Here is a 23,045-nt window from a genome sequence, read left to right as displayed (position 1 = left end):
GCTATTTTTCTGCTGAGGCATCATGTCCTTTTAATATATTTTTGTTTTGCAATAGACTGTATTATGTGTTGACAGATCTGCAGTTTATAAATTTCTCAAGTGAAATAATATATGTGAAATACTTACCTAGAGCTGTGAATGCAGTGATTTTTCACTAAATGCTAATTATCATTATTTTAATGTTGTAGGAAACAAATTCATATATTTAATTAAAACTTACTAAAAAGATAAAACAATTGAACTTAATTTTGTGCAATTGTTATTGCTGTGAAAAATGTTTCTATTTATTAGGCAATATTCCCTCAACCTCCACTGTAATAAAGCCATACCATGTTGTGTGAATTTAATGCAACATGATTAGACATTTAATTTATATATATATATAATATTTTTTTAAATTGTGATCAGCACAACACTTAAAGTCTTCTCCTATTCCCTCTCCTTCTACTCTATATCTTCTACACTACAGGATGTTTTTATCAAAATTACCTCTGTGGATTAATGAGAAAAAGAAGTTATATATTAATAATGGTCAATTTAAAGAGATTAGTTCCAGTTGGAGGCATTTGGACACATATTCTGCTGATCATTTCTCGTCAGACTATCTATGGTGTAGCACCATACCATTATCTTCCCAGACTATAAACTGCAAAGGTGCCCAAGGATTTTCAATATTAGAGGAGAAAGTTTATTTATAAAAATACTCTCACCAAAAAAAGTTAACTTTTCTAAGATTCTAGGTTTTTAAAAGCAATAGAATACAGACAGGGATTTGTGGTCTTCATTTCTCTAAGCCTGTGAAACAGCATTTAAATAGGATAAGTAACAATATATAACAATGTACATATATCTCCATATACATTATTATAAATATTGTATGCATATATGTGCATATATATTATTATAAATATTATATGCATATATATTATATGCATATATGTTATATGCATATTATATATATATATATATATATATATATATATATATATATATATATACACACATACACCGAGGGTGCCAAAAAAAGGTACACATTTTAAGAGATGTTATCTATGTATTACATTTCGAAGTTGAATTGAATTACGGGAGCAATGTGTAGTATGACATTCACTCAAAAGATGGGGTGAATCAAATGAATGCTAGCATCATTCATTGTATTACAATTTAATACAGTTTTTTCCTTTCTTAAAATGTGTATACATTTTTTGGCACTATACACACGCACATATATATATATATATATGTACACACACATATACATATACATATATATAAAGTTCAAAAGCTTAATTGACTATAGTATGGATGTGGGACAAAAGAGCAACTTTACAATGGAGTAACCTGACAAACACTACTTTAACTGGGTGATCAAGGTCAATATCAACAGTCAAATCATGTTGATGATATGTACCCTTGATATGTTATGATGAAAATGGCACTTCTGTGATATTCCTCCCAAAAACTCATAAGCTTAGTCTAATTATGAGAGAAACACAGAGAAATTCCAATAGAAGGGGAATCCTACAATATGCCTTAATTATACCCCTCATAATTGTCACTGTCTTAAAAAAATAAGAAAAGTGTTGAGAAGGTATTACAGCCAAGAGTTGCTGACATGACAGTGAAATGTCATTTGGTATCATGGATGGATCCTGGAACAGAAAAGGGATATTATGTTGAAAACTATGGAAATTTGAATAAAATACCAACTTCAATTAAAAATAATTATGAATATTGGTTCATTAAATGTAGCATATATACCATATTAATTTTAGGTGTGCATAATAGGGGAACCTGTGTGGGTGAGAGTGGGAGTTGTAGGAGAAGTCTTACAGTACCTGCTCAGTTTTTCTTTAAGTATAAAACTCTTCTAAAAAATAAAGTCGATTTTTTAAAAAGCAGATTAAAGGGCAGAATTACAATGCTTTTCCTTTTTTTATAAAGTCTGGGTAATATATTCCAAACTTATCATTAGTGAACTCTGAGAGATGAGGTTATTGAGAGACTTTCATTTGTATTTCCCTATCTCTACTGTGTTGTTCTTTTTTTATTGAATTTTAGCTTCTTCTTATTTTCAGAAAAAAATACATTTTTAAAAACATTTTGTGACATGTTCATTGTAAAAAAATTAAGGAAATTGAGATAAGAATAAAGAAAATAATTCACATATAATCCCTCCACTCAGAAATAACACTATATTTTAGGGTGTTTTTTTTTTCCTTATTCATATTTGGCAAAATCTATTTCTTTACACTATACTACATTCTTTTATAACCTGCTTTTCTCACATAACAGTTTAGCATGTATATTTTTCTGTATCAATCCTCAGCATGATTAGAATGCTAAGTCAAAGGTTTGATACATTTTCATGTGCTTTGATGCATATTTCAGAATTTGCCTTGGAAATCTGTAGCAGTTTATACTCCCAACACCATATTCTCAAAATTCAAGAGTCATTAAGTGAGTCTGGCCAATATTTTAAAATTAGGAGATATCCTGTAGAAATCTAGATTCCTTGCTTCATTTGAAAATCAGTAGATCTGAAAACAATTGGCTGGAGCCGAATAACTGCTGCCACAAAAACCTTCCTACTTGCTCAAAGTGAGGCTGAGTATTTATCATGTGACATTTCACTACACTTACTCTTTTATATATGGTCATATTAAGAGAAATGTGAAATACTTCTGCATATATCTCTAGCAGAAGTGAGACAAGGAGAGAGAGAGACCACATTTTTAAAAAACCGGGAGCATGTGTAAGTTCCCTTGTGGAACTGAATAATATATCTATATGTTTAATACGTATACAGAATGTCTCTGTTGAATGAATTCTAAAGCAGTAATTTTAAAACAAACTAAACACAACCCATTTTACTTACTTTTTTATATTATCTTCATGGCTCCTATGTGAATTTGTATTAATCACTACTTTCATAGGTTTTTTCAGTTTTGAAGTTCTCTTATTGGTTATTGAAGTCTTTTGAAGGAATTCTGCCCTTTTACTATTACAATATCCACTGTTGGAGCATTTTTAATGTCCTCATGAATATTTGAATTATTTTGTTATTGCAGCTTCTTGACCTAATAGTCCTATTTTTACATTCTTATTTTTATTGCATTATAGTTCAATGATGACTTACAAAACTCACTTATTAAAGAACACAGAATTGCTTATTGGATATACTAATAAACTAAAGTTATGTTTTTCCTGTTTTATTCTAAATTTTTATTTGACCTTGACAACTTATATAGAATTTCTTTGGCAAATTATGGGATGATTTATATATTTTTCATAATTTTATTTAATGAAAACTGGACAAGAGCAAGTAGTTTTTGAAAATTGTTCAGATTGACATCCCAATCAAAGGAAACATATATAAACATAAAAAGGCTTACAAAAGAGAAAAAAAATAAAAGAAATCTAGGCTGTACAGTGATTACAAGGGCGAGGAAAGAATAGGACAAAGTCCTTTAGAGTTTGGAAGAAAAGTGCTTAAAGTATTTTAATTTGATGTTCAAAGCAAGGGAGTGGAGTGAGTTTTTACTGTATTGTAAATGTGGTAAAAGTACATTATAGACAACACTCAGAGGAAACTAATTTAGTCATGTGTTAGAATAAAGGTTGAGAAACCAGGTGATTTACTTATGAGGGAAAGTATAATATTATAGTGTAGCTGATCCCTCTCATTATAAAGATTAGAATTAGGAAAATTTTGCCTATCTCCTAAAAAAAAAAAAAAAGTCAAAATTAGAAAGTGATAATATTTCCATTGTTGGATCAGAAAAATTAAACGTGTGTTTTTTTCTCATAGTTTTTAAGAAAATCATTTAGGAGGTATGGGGCTCTCTGCATTTTAAATGAAACTATTTTTAGGACTACTGGATCCACATTGGTAACATTAGAATCATAATATTTAACTTTTCTTTGCTGGACATGAACAAAAACTGTTTTCACTATGATTTAGTGTTTTTGTTTTTTGTAAATGAAGTGGTTGATTTGCAATAGTATACATACATGGGTTTTAATTCAGTCAAGATGGCAGTAGAATTTTTCAGAATGCCTGCTTTCAGTCAAGATGGTTGTGGAATTCTCCAGAATGCTAGTTGTCATGAACAAGTTTCCTGTGATTTCTGTTGTGAAAATGTGGCACTTAACTATTAGCAGTTTATCTGACACTGGAAACTATTTCAGAAGAGAATATTGTGAACTGTATTGACTTTTAAAAGTATCAGAGTTCTTTGTTGTTATTATTAAATAATGATACATTAAAAGCTAATTAGACTTATAGTGCTGTTGGTTTCCTTTTCCCAGGTTTATGTTCAATGATATTGCATAACTCTTGATGATCAGATGGTGCACTGAGTATTTCGTGAGGAAATACATACATGTATAATCATACATTTTAAATAATTAATTTATAGGTCAGTGGTGTGTATCATGCAACCATACTTTAAATTTTTTCTTTTGCAGACCTGTTTGACAATATTATTTATAAAAATATTTATACAGACTCTTGGGTATTTTATTGAAAAAAACCATTCTGTTAGTATGATAGACGTTTAATGCTGGTTATTAACAGTATATTATTCAACAGTATATCATTAAAATGAAATTCTCTTTCTCTGACTATGACACATAATGTAATATTATATATAAATATTTGCATATGTATGTAAGTAATATAAGATATAGATGTATTTGCACATATGCTTTTTAAAATAGGTATCTCAGCAGCCATCTTTATCGAGCTTAGAAACCTTAATGGTCTCACAGAAGTCCGAAATTGAGTATTTACAGAAGAAACTGAAAATTGCCAATGAAAAACTATCAGAGAACAGGTCTACCAACAAAAGTTCCTCAGAAAAGAGCATCTTGGCAAGTGCTGAAGGGAAGCAAAAGGTAGGGATGTTTTGTCATTTTGTGAATTTGTCAGGATAAGGCTGGTAAGGCAAGTGATGAAATTAAAAAACTCAGCAACATTTACTTCTCTGCTTATATTTCTGGAAGCTTTTAAAAAATATTATGTGCCAAATGCTCAAAAAATTATTGTTGGGTGTAGAGTTTTCCCTTTTTTAAAGACTGAATATTATGTTCCTAATTTAATTAATGAATATGTTAGTAGTATTATACCTGTTTTGCAGCAATTAGCATTTTTATATTACAAGTTTTAGAAAGTATCCTTCATTTATCGTCTCTTAGATAAATTAATCAAAGTAAAAATTTTAAAGTGGTATTAGTCATTAACTCAATATTCTAATTTTAATTTGATGAAAAATATATCTTAATGTTTTTATTTAATTCAGAGATGATATTTAAATACTGCCCATGTGGAATATAAACTATTAAATGGAATTTAACATTAATATGTACAGTTATATATTTTCAGATTGAAAGGAATAGCAATAGTGAAAAATAAGCAAAATTTTTGTAGCATGTTTCTTATTTATTAACATCTCAGCCTTGCCTATTTTTAGTATTCATTACATATTCCTATATGCTGCAAAAACTTCTATGAACATTGACTAATATACAAATTTCATAATTTCACATTTAAATATGTTATTTCTAGATAAATTGAAATAACGTTTCCTTAAAAGTAAGGAGCTTTACACATATTTTTCTCACACTTGTTACTTCAGCAGTAGAAAATAATGTTTCTAAAGGTAGAAAAGCATATTTTGAAAACCATGTTTTCAAGATAATAATTTTTGGTTCTTTCCATTTTTTCCTGAGTAGAACAAACTATCTTAAAGAAAACATTTAAATTTAGACCCATTTTTCTGTGGTACTTGTATTTGCTTCCTCTAATATTATTAGTAATTTTCAGAAAAATGAACTTTATGTATGTATGTATGTATGTATGTATGTATTCATTGATTTATTTAAATACAACTGCATTATATGTTCCTTGCCATTTTGGAGTAGTTTCATAGCACTGAGCTTTATTTAAATGAAATATCATCTCTAAAATTGAGAGAAAACATTATAGGACCTAATTTGGTTGCTTGCTGTAATGCTGAAGTTTAAAAATGTATTACTGTGATGTGTCATTGCTTTTAACAAAAGTCAAGAAAACAAGAGGGATATTTTAGACAAAATTTTTTTTCTTTTTCATAAGGACATGCAGTAAGTATGAACAATATGTTGCCCAGTTTAATAGTTACTTTCACATATTCCTTCTCCAGATTGGTATATGAAGCTGTACATAATATAAACACACATTCTTGTCTCTAGTTAGCCACATTATAGTTAATGACCATATGGTCATTATGGTATAAGATCTACTGTCTGTTGTATTTATATTCCTCAAGCATATTGTTCCTTCAACTTCACAGTGTGTTAAACTATTTCAAAGGGAAAAAAATCCTTTCCCTCTTGTTTCTCATTGTCCTATCAAGTGTAACCTTGGACCCTTATAGAGCAATTAGACCAGCCTCTATCCCCTCCTTTGTAATGAGGTTTCTTGCATTTCTGAGTCTATAACCCTTTAGTCTTCCCTAATGGGACATCATTATTCTGAAAGAAACAATGTAAATGTAAATGAATATTCTCATTAACGAGTCACAGAGAAACCTTTAGCGGTAGCACTGTGGTAATTCCGCTTGTTATTTCTCTGGTATTCTGTGCAGGATTTTTTTATAATTCATTATTAGTATTCAAAATTACTTGTTCTTTAATTTTGCATGTCTTTCATAATCCAGCGTTCCAACTAGTTCAACCATGTCCTTGTTTTATTCTCGAGGAACCACCTGTGAAACGTTCAAGGTCTTTGTCCCCAAAGAGCTCTTTCACCAACTCAGAGGAGCTGCAGAAGCTGAGAATAGCTGAAAGAAAGATTGAAAACTTAGAAAAGGCACTACAACTAAAGGTGAACATTAAATAATTTCTTTAATAATAACCTTGCAAAGGTAAAGATATACCAAAGTAAGCATTCATTTTACAAACTACTGCTTATCATTTATCTTTCCTGAATTTAATTATATGTATAAAAATGTGTGATAAGTTAGTTTTGTTTTAAGATTTCTGAGGATCAAAAAGTAAAAAAAAAATTTTGCTGCTTGAAAACTATCACTTTAAAATTACTTGGGAATATTTTATCTTAATATTGGTAGTAGATTTCTTATAGTGTCTCAGAGATGAAAAAAATAGAACTATAGCAAGTGAAAGAGAATTTCTTGTATTTTTTTATATATAATAAACATATAAAAAGACAAGTGAATTAAAAACTATGCTAACTTAACTCAGGCCACGTAAATTTGTCCTTTATAGAAATATTACATAGGCAAATGAAGGTACATTATTTTTTTTCCATTTCAATTGAATTTGTCTCAGAATACATCGCATTTGAATCACAGTCTACCAGTGTTTAAGAAGCTTATGCCTTTTTGGCTTATCTTTGAGAGTTTATACTTTCCAAGTCATACTTGGTGAACTCTCTTTTTCAGAAGAAGTTCTTTGTGCATATCAAACCAATTTTATGTGACCATATTGAGGGCTTTTCTTTTCTGTGAATTTAATATGGCTAATCTTGTCATACTTTATTCACAACTACCCAAAGCCCTGTACGATTTGAGATTTAGCCATTTACCTGAATCTCAAGTAGTTTTATGATATTATATGACAAGCCCAGTTTATGCTCGATTAGAATCTAATACACTTATAGCTTAGATTCTTTATCATATAGATTACTCTTAGAAAGAAAAAAGTTTGATTTACATTATGTGTGCTCTAGAACAAAATATGGTTTGCAGGTGTACTTAACCATAAGCTACAATTAATATATTTTCTGCCTAGTCACTAAACATTAAGTGTTAGTTTATATTTATTCAGAGTTAAACTGTTAATTTTCAACAAAGGAAAATTATCATGTATTGTTTCTGTCAAAAATAAATGATCAGATGACTTTAGCTTGCTAGCAGTTACCATACTTGAAATTTATACACCTACAATTATTTGCTCATAGCCGCTATGGAAGGCAGTGTAGAAGTTCCTCAAGAAATTACGAATAGAATTACCATCGCTCTCCTGGGTATCTACCCCAAAAAATCTGAAAGCATTTCTCTACAGAGACACGTGTACTCCAATGTTCATTGCAGCTTTGTTTACGGTGGCCAAAACATGGAAACAACCAAAATGTCCTTCGATAGATGAATGGATACAGTTATTTGCTCATTTATTTGTTTACTCCATAACTTATTGAGCAATGCAATTAGCCAAGCATTGTGCTAGTCACTTGTTATACAACAGGAGAAAAGATGAGTTTCTATCTTTTAAGACCCTTTCTCAGGTTAAGAAGATGTATTAGTATTAACATTGGAGTGGTGTACACATGGAATATTACGGACATGTTTAGGAAGCCAGTCTATCATCTTCCGCCTTTTACATAGTTCTTGAAATTCACATACCAAAGCTTCTATCCTGTATTAATCTGGTCTGGGTGATCCCAGTAACAGAAACAATAAGCTATAACCCTAATGGGACATAGGACATCATTATTCTTGAAATACACACACACACACACACACACAAACACACACACACACAGCTGGGGTGGGTGGGAGAGAGAGAGAGAGACAGAGAGAGAGAGAGAGAGAGAGAGAGAGAGAGAAATTGTTTTACTGTAAGGCATTGGCCCATGCCACTGTGGAGCCTGAGAAGTCCAAGGTCTGCAGCCAATAGTATAGGTCCAGTCTGAGTCCAAAGGCTTGAGAACCAAGAGAACTGATGGTGTAAGTTCCAGTCCAAGTCCAAGTATGAGCCTGAAGGCAAGAACCTATGTCCCAACTCAAAGACAGGCAGAAAGAAAGAAATTTTTTCTTATACAGCCTTTTATTCTATTCAGGCATTCAATGGATTCGATGAAGCCCATCACATTTGGGAGGGCAATCTGTTTTTCAGCCTGCTGGTTTAAACGTTAATTTCATACAGAAACACCCTCGCAGATATACCCAGAAATGATGATTAACCAAATATCTGGGCAGTCAAGTTGACACATAAAATTAACCATCACATATCCCATTCAGTAGTAGAGGATCTCCACTCATTTGCACCCAGTCTATGAGTCTTCGATACTCCCTTGTTTGTGACAGGAACGAGTAGAGTGATTCAGACACTTTGAGATCTATTCTGCTGCGCTTCTGGAATACCTTATGTCAGAAAGACTCAGACGCATTATACTAATTTATTTCCTCCTTCCTTTTACCTCACAACAGTTTTCTTGCATGAGGCCTGATGTTTATTTTCAGAGTAAAATTCTTTTCATATAATTTCTTTTTCATTTATACTTTTTCTGTATTCCTTTTTCAAGTCAATCGATGACAATCATGAATTTCAAATGTATGTTTTCTGTCGCAGATTTTAAAGAAGGAAAACATGGTAGCAAATTTTTTTCCTTGCATTTTATCATTTAGTAAGATAGGATTTCTTATTTTAAAGGAACAAAATAGTTGAATGAAAAAGGCACTGTAATCAAGAGCATTTAACAAAAGAAGTAGGTTTACAAAACCTGTATTGTATAGAAGAGTGATTGTTTCCAGGATACTTTTTAATTTACATACATACGCTTTGATACATTTAAATGATGCTCTTTATTACACCAGCAGAAAGTCAAGCATATTATTCTAATATTAGCTATGAGTTTTATTTAAATATTAGCATATTGCCTTGCTCAGCTTACTTTTGTGGCTAGTTGTACATGTTTTGAAGATGGATGACCAATATTGTAATTAAAGAATCAATAATAATAGAAGAGATAAAAGCTATTTTTATAAAAATCCTACCCATTTTCAAATCCTGACTTCGTGAGTACAGTAAACCAGTAACTTAACAAAGTATAATTTGGAAACCAATGCATGAGAGCTTCACAAAATTCTTACTTTCCTTGAGATTGCTAATGCCATGAATCTCTGCTTTACTGACTTTCCTGCATTTGGCGTCTTGATTCATTAGCACTTTCCTGTGCCCTTTAATAACATAATGTCTTTTGAAGACAGATTATATGTCTTTTATTTTTCAGAGGTCTCATATTTATGAATTTTATGCATTCTGAAATTAAATATGCATGGAAACCTTACATTTTATAATTTTTTTGTTTTTTTAAACTGCTACCATTCTCTGAAGATTGAGCCACTGTTTCATTAACAGAGTTTACACTCCAAGTTTGTCTTAGGCCTGACCAAACTAGAAGAACAGATTGAGAATAAGTTCTATTCTTATGAACTCAAAAATAGAATTGCAAATATCATTGAGGAAAGTCAGTTAAGACAACTTTCCTATTTTCTAATGTTTTAGTCATTTAGACTTGTTTGTACACAGAAATTAGAGCCTCTAGTTTAGCTAGTTTAATTGCAAAAGACATAGAAAGTACTCAGTAAAGGTTTTATTGAATGATCTAATAAATAGATCTAATTCAGTGTCTGCCCATGGGATATTTTTGTGTATCCCCTTAGGAAAATGTAGAATTAATGATATTAAATGTATTTTTTCAGTCTTTACACTTGATTTTGTTGTAAGAACTTTGGCATAATATTTCCCAAATATTTGAATTACTGTTGTTTTGACCTAGGCTATTATAAGTCAAATGATACCTAAAGAATCATAATCCAAACTACAGTTAACTTGTACGTTAGAATATTGTAAAAAAGTATTTTGCTTATTCTTTTCAAACATATCTTTTGAGATATCCAACTTTTGACTTTTTTTAATTAAAGTTTATTGGGGTGACAATGGTTAGTAAAGTTACATAGGTTTCAGGTGTACAATTCTATATTACATCATCTATATATCACATTGTGTGTTCACCACCCAGAGTCAGTTCACCATATCTTTGATCCCTTTAGCCAACATCTGCTCTTGCGATAAAATAGGGAAAATTACTTTTCTTTGAAGTATATACAACCTATCTATCTTACATTTACATTTATATAAAATTTCACTATTTCTAAAGTAGGCCAAAGGAACAATAGTCTCTAGGACTAAATTAACCCATGTAGTACAGCTGTATATCAGCAGTATCAAAGCACAAATCAATGGATGAAACTTCATTTTTGAATAATTATCATTGTAAATTATGTATATCAAACTGATTTATCAAATAATCTCTAGTTTGGCTTTATTTTTAATAGTTTAGATTTTAATGCTTCTGTAAGAATTATGTAAACACTCTAGTCTTATAATAAATTACGAAGCATGTAAAAATTAAAGCTTAAAATCTATTTATAAAGCTGTTTTCCCATAATCACTACTTAATGGAAGGAGCTACTTATTTCAATTACTACAGGAAAGCAAAACTGTTTCCTAATATTGAATATATCACAGTAAATTTTTAGGAATTATAGGTGGCCACGTTGAGTGTTAATAAAGTACTATGCCTAATACAGAGCCTAGCACATTGTGGGTGACACAGAGGAGTCAAAAAATTTTTAAGTCTTAATCTTTGGATTGATAGTATAATATAGTTGATTATTTGAGAATTTGGAAAAACGTTGGGTATAAATTCAGCAATTAATGGTAGCTAAGTCAATATGGGAAAATGCTACAATAATAAGAAGCTCAACTTGTTCCATTTATTCAACATAGGATTATTGTGAAAGGTAATATAAAAAAATTGGATATCTTTTTTAATTAATTTTTACTTTTTGGTCAATCTTTTAGGTTTTGTGTACTCAGAGTTTTTAGGGACTCTAACGTAGACTTTTAATGATTCCAAAACACTGAATTTGTATGTAATAATTGCTACAAAATTCATTGTAAAATAAGAGTTTATGGGGAAGAACTTTGATTCAATGAAGAATAATTACAGGAAGCTATTTTTGAAATATTTAATCAAGTACTCTGTTTAACTATAAGTTTATTTTAAAATTATGTTTTGACATGAATCTTTTCTAATATCTGCAAATTTCTAGAAATATATTCAAAATAGAATGACAAAATATCCATAGTGCTGAGACAGGTTGAATTGCAATGAAACAATGCAAACTCTATAAAGTATTACCTCACCACTGATATGAGAAACAGGTGGTCAAGGAAAGAGTGAATTTGGCTTTTAAATGAGAAGGGCATTAGTGTTCATACCTGAGGAGAGGTGAGGGAAGGAAACTGACTTTGCTTTGTGCCTCTATAAGGCTAGCACAGTGCTAGGGCTTTCTGTGTATGTTAGCTCATTTAATTTAGTCATCATAATTTAAATATCTGTTTTATATCCCACATACCAATGAAATTATATTATTGTTAACTTTTTCTGTCTGACTTGTTTTCCTTATAAAACTGAAAGCAAGGAAGGAGCAAGACAAACAAACCAACAAAAACTCATAGACACAGACAATAGTTTAGTGGTTGCCAGAGGGTAAGGGGGAAGGGGAGCAGTAGATGAGGGTAAAGGGAATCAAATATATGGCGATGGAAAGAGAACCGACTCTAGATGGTGAACACACAATGTGATATATAGATGATGCATTACAGAGTTGTACACTTGAAAGCCACATAACTTTACTAACCATTTTCACCCCAATAAGCTTTAATTAAAAAAACAAAGATAACCAAATAATTTAAAAATTTATGTTCTTTTCCAGAAAATTAATTTTACAGCAAATTAATTAAATTAAATAGTGTTCTTAAAATGATGCAGCTAACAGGAGAACACTTGAGGAATGGAATTTCAATCTTCCTAATTGCCTTGTGCTTGCTCATCTCACCTCATTATACTATTAGAGAGTACTTGTTGCCCCCACTAAATAAGTACATAAGTTTCACCATACAGAAATATGAAAAACAGTTTAAAAAACAAATTTGAAATTCTTGAGTAAAAACACTCAAGAAGTTACTTATTTTACTTTGAGTAGTGCAGTTCATAAGTAATATGAATACATCCTCTGAACTGAAAATTTGGCCTTTATAAGTTTGTTTTATGGTTATATCTAAAAATGAAGATTTATCTCATGTGCTCTATTTAAAATATTTAAAAGTCAGTGACTATACTTGTTTAACCTAGTGATGTTTGTTCCATGACCTCTTCAAGAGTACCAAGCCCAGCTGTCCCATTTCAGTTCTTCATGGTACAACCCAAAAGACAAACTATTCCTAACATAGGTCCCAATGGATTTTCTTCCTCTTATGTAATCTTTGTGCTTTATAAGAAACTAATCATGCACACATGGGCTGAAGAATTGGTCTTACTAGTCACTTACAGTGATCATACGTGCACTTACAACTAACAAAATAATCATGCTTTATGTATGGACAAATCCTCGTGTTGGAAAAAATAAAAATCTGTAAGATTGGCTCACAAATATTTGTACGTATACTAATTAATGATAGGGAAAGGAAAGTAATTTGATAGCAAAAACTTGACATTACTTAAGCAGCTTTGAGGAAATACAGTGATTCCAATTTATCAAACAAACCTATTCTGTGACTTTAGGAATTCTTCCTTTTCTTCTCCTTAAATAAATATTATAAACTCATTCATATTCACATGCTATTTTCTTTCAAATTTTATATTTAGATGGGTAAGCTTTTATTTGTAACATTATACTAATACTTTCTTCAAACTTGTGTACTTGCTGTTTTGTGTTCTACAGAGCCAAGAAAATGAAGAGCTGAGAGATGCCCATGAAAAACGCAAGGAAAGGCTACAGATGTTACAGACCAACTACAGAGCAGTAAAAGAGCAATTAAAACAGTGGGAAGAAGGCAGTGGCATGTGAGTTACATAGCTCATAAAGGCATTTCCCTAAATATTAAATGGAAGGGAGTAGCATCATATAGGTGTTTTAATGGCTTTTGTTTGATTTTAAAGAAATTATTTGGTAGTCTAAATCTTTATTGTGAATTTGTAAATAAACAATATAATTAATGAAAACAGAGAAATATGCTAGCAATAACAATAGATTTTCCTATTATATGCAGAAATCATTAGCATAGGTTCTTATGAATTCTAATGTATGGTGTTATATCAATAAAGTAGATTAATAAAAGTATATAACTTAAAAATAGTTCATATTCATCTGATTGCAAAACTAAATAAATACTAGTGTTACAATGTTTATAACTCAAAAAATATTTTAAGTTTTAATTGAAAAGCAAGTGAAACATGCAATTTACATACATAGGTAACTATCCTAACACTACTTCAACATGGCATGCAATTTGAAAATCTTTGCTACCCATCAGTTTGTTCTGCAGCTTATCTGAACGAATTGGTGGTCTCAATTCAATTGCTCTTGAACAGGTGTTCAGATCTTGGTTAGTCATAAGTGGTTCCCCTGTTAACAGTATCAACACAGGGCAAAGGACGGAATGAGTACAGAAAATCTACTACCCTCTCATCTTTTGAGATGGATCCTTTAGGGCAATGTTGATGATACACCTTAGTCTGCTCTATGGAGAAATACTGTTTCTAAATTGGCCAGTACAGCACTTTTACAAAATAAAAAGGAAGAGTTTGTTTTTTGTACAGAAAATGAAAACATAAAAGGCATTTGGCATGTTTTGTGGATAATTGTCACATCTAATTCTTTTCCTTTGAAAAATGAAAAATGTTTCATGTCTCTTGTTGGTAAAGCAGTGAAAAAACAGTTTGTCCTGGGTTTAGACTGTGCTCACCTAACTTTTTAGTAGTCATTAGAAGTGTGAAAACTACTTTCTATATTTATTCACGGAAAATAGCTTGTATTATTATAGAGCAAATATGCCACATTCAGATTGGTTGGTAGCAAATTCTAGAGGAGTGGATGGCTTATAGCCTCTTTTAGTGGATTGCAGAACTGTGACAATCCTGCAATGTATGATTTATTACTAGCAGAATGAAAGAGAGAAATAGGATATCATGTATCTGCTTAAAAGTTTGCTTTCCGTAGTAACAGTTTAGCTTTTTAGGAAAGTATGATAGGATTTTAATTTCTATGGACTTAGGTTTTAGGAAATTGATTCTATAAGTGGTGAGCTTGAATTAGAAATTTGGGCAATAGATATTTTTAAGTTTAGGGAATGTTTAAATGCATTTTTATTTCACTTTGAACATATTAAGGAAGAAAGCCACTTCATTTTAAATACAGGACTGAAATCAGGAAAATAAAGAGAGCAGAACCCCAACAACTTCGACAAGAAGATTCTGATGCTGTGTGGAATGAGCTGGCCTATTTCAAAAGGGAGAATCAGGAGCTAAAGATTCAAAAGTGAGTTTCTTTTTTAACAATGTGGACTTAGATAAACATTTGGGAGAAATTTTTTGAGGCTTAAAGGCCATGAGAGAAATAACTTATGAATTTGGAAATGAAATAATCTGGATTTTTTTGCCAATAAAATTAAAGAAAAAAGGACTAGCTTTATATATATATATATACACATTTATAATGCAATAACAAGTTGCACATTTGCTAGCTCTAGCTGAAACTGTATAATATGATCTAGGGATTGTGTTAATTAATGTGGCTCTCATCTGTTGGAGGTGTCGCTCTTCATTAGCCTGTATTTTAGACACTGCCGTGCTTCATTTTTGGAATGAGGTGGAGAGGGGATAACCTAGCCAGCCATCCTTGTTTGATCTCCTCGATACATACGCAATGCAGAATGCCTGAGCTCTCTCGGTTCCCTGCCCTGTCCTGCTAATCCCAGCTGAGCTCATTATGGTGTAGCCTGGCTGCTCCTCTTGGAGCCAGAGCTGTCCAAGCTAATTACTGGGAGCAGCAGAACTGCCTGTTAAGGGTCTGCTATGGATCTGCTAACATGGTCCTTGGTAGTGACCTGCAAAAGACACGAGGGAATTGCTTTCTTTCTTGCTGTGCTCTGCCTGTCCTGTGGGCTTACTGCTGATCCCTCCACACAGGTCTTTTAGCTGCCCTAAGTAGAAAACTTGATGAAGGATACTCCTATTTTAGAAAACATACAGTTTGCTTCCTTGATCTTATAATTCACAGACTATTATAGTCAGCTTGCGAAAGAAAGAGCACTTTGCTTCTTTTGAAACAAAAAGGAGATGGACCAACATAATTAGCCTCTTTTGCTGCTTAACTATTTCTTCATTTAGAGTTAATTTTTAACACTGAGACCATGCAATATTTTCTGAAAGCCTGGATGTCTTTCAGATTACTGGACTTCAGCATTATGTGGCATGATGACATTAAATATCATTGAATTGTGTTAGGCGTAAGTCAAAATCTTATTTTATATACTGTATGATAACACATGGAACTTTAGGTTGCCGCCTTTTACATGTAATGATAAACTTTTGAGGAAATGATCAGATCAGATTTAAATGTATACTTCCAATTACCTCTTAAAGTGTACTATACTCTATTAATGGTAAATGTTTGATGCTTATAATAATCTCTTTTTTAATTAAAATTTATTGGGGTGACAATGGTTAGTAAAATTACATATTCAATTCTGTGCACATAGTGTATAATTCTGTAATACGACCATACGTCATCTATAAATCCCATTGTGTATTCACCAACCAGAGTCAGTTCTCCTTCCATCACCATATATTTGACCCCCTTCACCCTTTTTACCACCCCTTGCCCCCCTTACCCTCTGGTAACCACTAATCTATTGTCTGTGTCTATGAGTTTTTGTTTCTTTATTTGTCTTGTTCCTTTGTTGCTTTCAGTCTAGAACTGAAAAAAAATAGTTTCTTATCTTGAAAATTATTTTATAGATTTGTCCCAGAAATATTCCCTGATAATTTAATAGCTTTATTGGTATTTAATTCACAAGCCATATACTTCCCCATATAAAGTAGACAATTCAGTAGCTTTTAGTGTATTTGAAGAGTTGTGTGTCTATCATTTCAATAAGTTTTAGAACATTTTCATTAAACCCCCCACAAAAACCCCAGCACCACTTAGCTGCACCTCCTTCCACCCACCGTTCCCGGCCCTAGGTAACCACTAATCTACTTTCTGTGTCTGTAGATTTGCCTGTTCTGGACATTTCATATAAATGGAACTAGACAACATGAGTTCATTTGTGACTAGCTTCTTTCATTTGACATGATGTTTTCATAAGGTTTATCCATGTTGTAATATGTCTTGATACTTTCTCTAATAATCTTAATGTTCTTTTTGTCTTATAAATGAAAGTTAATTTTGGACTAAGTGAAAAACCTAATCTAACTAGTTGCAAGATCTAATCTGTGCGAGAAAATTTCAAGCAGAGGCTAGCTAGAAGTGGTGATTATTTGGAGTTTATTCATTAATGAAATACAACTAAGGAAAAAGTAATAAGGCCTTTTTAAGAAAGTTAGGGAAGTGTTAGAATCCTGATGTGTTCACTCAGCAGTGTGTGTACATTGCAAGTAGCTCTTTGAATTAAACACTAAGAGACATTACTAGAAGTGTGGAATTAACCCCCTTCCAAAAATATCTGTTTAAATTCAATAATGTGATAGCCATTTGTAAAGATAAGTCATAATTTAGTATTGAAGTTTGAGTTGATAACCTTAAAGAATGCTAAATAATTGTTATAAACTTTAAATCATCCTCGAAAAAGTGCTACATACCTCATTGCTGAGTATCACTACTATCATCTTTGAAGTACTCCCCTTGGGAAGCTATGCACTAACGCCAGCACCTAAGCCACCCTTCAAAGCAATTTTGGAACTCTTTTTCTGGAATGGCCATCAGAGCTGTTGTTGTATTATCCTTGATGTCCTGAATGTCATCAAAATGTCTTCCTTTCAATATTTCCTTTATCTTTGGGTAAAGAAAGAAGTCATTGGGGGTCAGATCAGGTGAGTAGGGAGGGTGTTCCAATACAGTTATTTGTTTACTGGCAAAAAACTCCCTCACAGGGAGTGCCATGTGAGCTGGTGCATTGTCGTGATGCAAGAGCTGTGAATTGTTGGCGAAAAGTTCAGGTCATCTAACTTTTTCCACGCAGCCTTTTCAGCACTTCTAAATAGTACACTTGGTTAACTATTTGTCCAGTTGGTACAAATTCGTAATGAAGAATCCCTCTGATATCAGAAAAGGTTAACAACATCGTTGCAACAAGTTCAAAAACTTAATTGTCAGACCATGTGTGTGTGAGCGTGCCTGTATGTGTGTGTCTTTGTGTGTGTATGTATATAAAATATACAATAGATTTAAGTAACTACCACCACTATCAAGCTAGAAACTAGTTCCACCATCTCAAAAAGTTTTATTGTTCTGCCCCTTTGTACTCAGTTCCTTTACCATCCTTAACATCTGCAGCCACTGAATTGTTCTTCTTCTCTATAGCTTTGCCTTTGTTCAGGATGTCATATGCATGGGGTCATACAAGCTTTAACTTTTTGAGACTGGCTTCTTTCACTAAGTAAAATGCCCTTGTTGTTTCATCCAGTTTTATTGCTAAATGCTGTTGTATGAATGTTCCGCAGTTTGTTTATTCATCCCTTGAAGAACATTTGAGTCTTTTCTTGTTATTTTGCAATTATGAATAGAACTGCTATATGTGGGTTTTTGTGTGAGCATAACTTTTTGATTCTTTAAGGTAAAGACTCATGAGTTTCATTGCCGAGTCATATGGTCAGTATATGTATAACTCTGTAAGAAACTGTCAAACTGTTTTCTAGAGTGGCCATATATCCCATTTTCATTCCCACCAGACATGCATCTGAATTGAGTTGCTCCACATCATTGGCAGCACTTAGTGTTGTCATTAATTTTTACACGATTCCAATAAGTTTGTATTGGTATCTCATTGTGATTTTAATTTGCATTTCCGTAATGATTAATGGTATTGATAATTTTTCACATACTTATTTGCTGTCTTTATATCTTTGAAGAGTATGTGTTCAGATCTTTTGCCCATTAAAAAATTGGTTTTAAACCAATTAAACAATAATTGCTTTTTTATATAGTCTTTATACAAGTCCTTAATCAAGTATGCGATCGATTTGCAATATTTTATCCCACTCTATAGATTACATTTCATTCTCTTAACAGTGTCTTTTGCATGACAACACTTAATTTTGATGTTTAACTTATCAGTTTTTTTCTTTTATGGATCATGTCTTTGATGTCATATGTAATAACTATTTTCTTGCTCTGAGCTTACAAGTATTTTATTCCATATTTTCTTCTAAAAGTTTAATATTAGCTTTGTGATCCATTTTGAGCTAATATTTGTATAAGTTGTGAGTTACAGGTTGAAGTTTATTTTATATTTTTTACAAATTTATATCCAATAGCATCAGAATCATTTTTGAAAAGACTATTCTTTCTTCAATTAATTGCCTTTGGAACGGTCAAATACCAACTGACTGTATATCCTTGGGTCTATTTCAAGACTATTTTATTCTATTAATCTGAATTCCTAAACTTTTGTGAACACCACACTGTCTTGACTACTGTAGCTTTCTAAGAAGTCTTACACTCAGTTAGTGTGAGTCAAACAGCTTTATTCTTTTTCAAATTGTTATGGCTTTTCTAGTCCCTTGGTTTTTCCATATAAGTTTTAGCTACAAAAATAGGTTAAAAAAATAGCTACAGCTACCAAACTCATGTAGGAATCTTGATTTGAATTGTGCTAAATCTTATAGATCAGCTTCAAGAAAATTGACATATTAGCTATGTTGTGTCTACTAGTCCTTGAGTATGGCATGTCTCTTTATTGAGATTTATCAGTGTTTTAAAATTTTAGCATGTAGATTCTATGTCTAATACTTTTGTTAGATCGGTACCAAAGTATTTAATTTTGTAGGCTCTTATAAATGGTATTGTAATTTTAATTTTGGTTTCTAATTGTATATTGGTAGTATACAGAAATAAGTTACTTTTTTGTCATACTGACATATCTTGCATTATTGATATTTTAGAGCTGTCTGACATGTTATTTTTTAATTTCTTTCCTCTTTCCTTCATTTCTATGTGTTACTTAAACTTTTGTTTTTTAGAATTACCTTTTTATTTATCTATAGTGTTTTGGAATATATCTCTTTGAATTAGTTTTTTAGTGTTTTTTCTAAGTATTATACATACACAACTTATTACAGTATATTGGTACCCACATTGTATCACTTCAGGAGGAATGTAGAAACCTTACTTCCATATGTGTCTCTTTATGCTACTCTCTTTATTATATAATCGTCTTAAATAATTGCTCTAAATACGTTGAAAAACTCATTAGATGTTATAATTTTTGCTTCCACTGACAAACATAATTTTAAAACTTCAAAAGGATAGGCAAAGTTTACTGACAAATACAATAGAGATATTTATAATTTTTCCACTGTTATTTCTTTATTTTTGACCTTCTAAGTTTTCTTTTATCTTTTTTTTTTTTTCTGTTTGAAGAGCTTTTCTTCAGACTTTCTTTTAGGGTAGGTTGGCTAGCAACAAATTCTTTAAGTTTTCCTTTATCTAAAATGTCTTCATTTCACCTTCATGAAGGAAAATATCCTTCCTGAAGGATATTTTCAGTAGGTACAGAATTTTAATTTAGCAATTCTTGTCTTTAGCACTTTAAAAATATGCCTCTTCCTTTTAGCCTCCATAGTTTCTGATGGAAAATATGATGTTATTTGAATCATTGTGTTTTTTTTTTTGAAGGTAATGCATGATATTTTCTAGCTACTTTTAATCATTTTTCCTATTTCTTTACTTTTTACAGGTTTGATGGTGACATGTCTTAGTGTGGCTTTCTTTGGATTTATCCTTTTTAGAATTCTTGAAACTTCTTGAATCTCTATGTTTATACCTTTCGTCAAATTTGGGAAATTTGTGTCATTATTTTTTCAAATAATTTTTCCAGCCCCATATTAATTTTTTCTCTTTTGGGACTCCCTTGTTATGAATGCTGGATCTTTTAGTATTGTCCTACAGGTCCCTGAGACTCTGTCTATTTTATTTCTAAGCCTGTTTTACCTCTGTTGTTCAAATTGGGTGATTTTTATTATCTGTCTTCAAGTTCACTGATTCTTTTCTCTTTCATCTATCATCTCTGCTATTGAGCCCATGCAGTGAGATTTTTATTTTGGTTATTATAATTTTCAATTCTAAGATTTCCCTTTGATTCTGTCTATCTTTTATTTATTTGCTGAGACTCTTTTCTTTGTTTTAAGATCATTCATAATTGTTCATTGGAGCATTTTAATCATGGCTGCTTTAAAAGCCTTATCAAGTAATTCTGATACGTGTGTTATCTTGGTGGTGGCATTTCTTAATTATGACTTCTCTTTCATGTTGAGATTTTCTTTGTTCTTTGTATGATGACTGATTTTCAATTGTTTACTGGAAATTTGGAGTATTATGTTTTCAGACTCTTGATCTTACTTAAATATTTTGTATTAACAGACTTCCGATGACATCGTACCTGAAGGAGAGGGTCACATCATTATTGCCAGAAAGGGGTGGGAGTCATAGCACCTAACTTCACCCCTGTTGACACTGCATTAAAAGTGTTGTGAGGGAATGCCTCATTACTGCTTGATGGGATTGCACCTCCAGGCTTCTCACTTGGCCTTCATTGACAGAGAGAGCAAGGCTTAAAAATCACCAGTGGTGTATGGCTGGATTAGATTGGTTAGCATCAGCAAGATTTCTGTCCTGCTAGTTTGCCCCATTCCCAGTTTTTCGGCTAGAGGAAAAGATTTTCCTTGAAACTTTTTTTTTGTTTGTGTCCTTTGACATTTCTGGGTTGTAGGTTTCTTCAGTACCCAGTGTGAGATATTTAGGAGGAAAGAAGGAAGCCAGCGAACCTATTACTGTGAGTTGTTACTCTAGTGTCGTTCATCTACTCTAAAAGTCCGAATCCTATCCGTAGTCTTCTCCCTGCCTTTCAGAGTCTTATGTTTGTTTTATGTATTATATTCAAGGTTTTTATATTTAATTAGTGGGAGGAATAGGGATAAATACTTCTATTCCTTCTTGTCTAGAGGGAATCAGAAGTTTCATCTTATTTTTCTGTGTACCAGGAAGTCTTATTTTTATGTCCTACATTGGAATCTAGTTTAATACTCAGTTCTGACTATTTAAGGAGTAAGATTTGCCTCTATTCATTCAATAATAACAATCTTTTAAGTCTAAAGCTAGACTACAAAAAAGAAAATGTACTACTAAAACTACTTTTAAATGAAATTTGCGTAGTACTTCCAAATCCAATCTTAAAAGTTGAGTTAACTTTTCAAGATCCTAATAAAATATTATGTGGCAACTCTTAAGTCAGTTTACAAAATATGATTAAAAAAAAATGATGCTACCATATAATAGTGTTTCTACCATCAAATATGGTCAGAAGTATTTGTTGCTGCTCTAGTTTGAGGACTTGAAAAATATTCATGGAATGCAGTTCCTATAATAATTCATTTATATTATAAAATACATCTACTATTATATCATAATGATATTTTTAAAAAGACCAAGAACTTAATCTATGAACTGATAAATTTGCTGCTTCCTCCAATAGTCATCTAACAAATAATTATATATTTATTCATCTACTTATTCATTTACTATTTAAATAATGTAATTCAGAACCAGCCACTAAGCTAGGGACTGAATATACAGAGGTGTACGAACAGTAATAATTTCAAACAATAATGAAGTTCATTTTAGGGGTACCTACCATGTGCTGGTGAGGTAAAACCACTCTTTGGGGATGCTAGATAGAAAGAGGCAAGGGAATCTATCAGAAATGCCAGTGGGCCCACTCAACGTTTTCATTTAGATTACTAAATTAGATTTATGAGCCAACAAAATCATGTTAACATTCTACTAAATAAAAATATTGGTATAAAATATTTATGTACATTCTTTCTGAATAGTGATATAAAAGTATAAAAAGGAGATATTAATGGTACCACATGATATTAAGCATTTCTTTTGTTTGGGTTGGGGAAACAGGACTTTATTGGGGAACAGTGTGTTTTTCCCAGAACCCATCAGCTCCAAGTCAAGTTGTTGTCTTTCCAGTCTTAGTTGTGGAGGGTGCAGCTCAACTCGAAGTCCAGTCACCATTTTCAATCTAGTTGCAAAGGGAACAGCCCATCCTTCCTTGCTGGAGTCGAACCGGCAACCTTGTTGAGAGCATGCACTCTAACCAACTGAGCCATCCGTCTTCCCCGA

General features: G+C 31.8%; 1 protein-coding gene across 1 annotated transcript in view; it reads left to right on the top strand.

The window, feature by feature from the left end:
- CNTLN (centlein) overlaps nucleotides 1–23,045 on the top strand; it is a 253,310-nt gene that overhangs the window by 123,414 nt on the left and 106,851 nt on the right. Inside the window, exons 9-12 of the mRNA XM_081065244.1 lie at nucleotides 4,723–4,899; nucleotides 6,743–6,868; nucleotides 13,578–13,699; nucleotides 15,054–15,173. Of these exons, the coding sequence (XP_080921370.1) occupies nucleotides 4,723–4,899; nucleotides 6,743–6,868; nucleotides 13,578–13,699; nucleotides 15,054–15,173 (545 nt within the window). The remainder of the gene's footprint in view (nucleotides 1–4,722; nucleotides 4,900–6,742; nucleotides 6,869–13,577; nucleotides 13,700–15,053; nucleotides 15,174–23,045) is intronic.

Source organism: Rhinolophus hipposideros (assembly GCF_964194185.1).
Source record: "Rhinolophus hipposideros genome assembly, chromosome: 11".
NCBI classification, from domain to species: domain Eukaryota; kingdom Metazoa; phylum Chordata; class Mammalia; order Chiroptera; family Rhinolophidae; genus Rhinolophus; species Rhinolophus hipposideros.
This window is presented reverse-complemented; position numbering and strand designations above follow the sequence as displayed.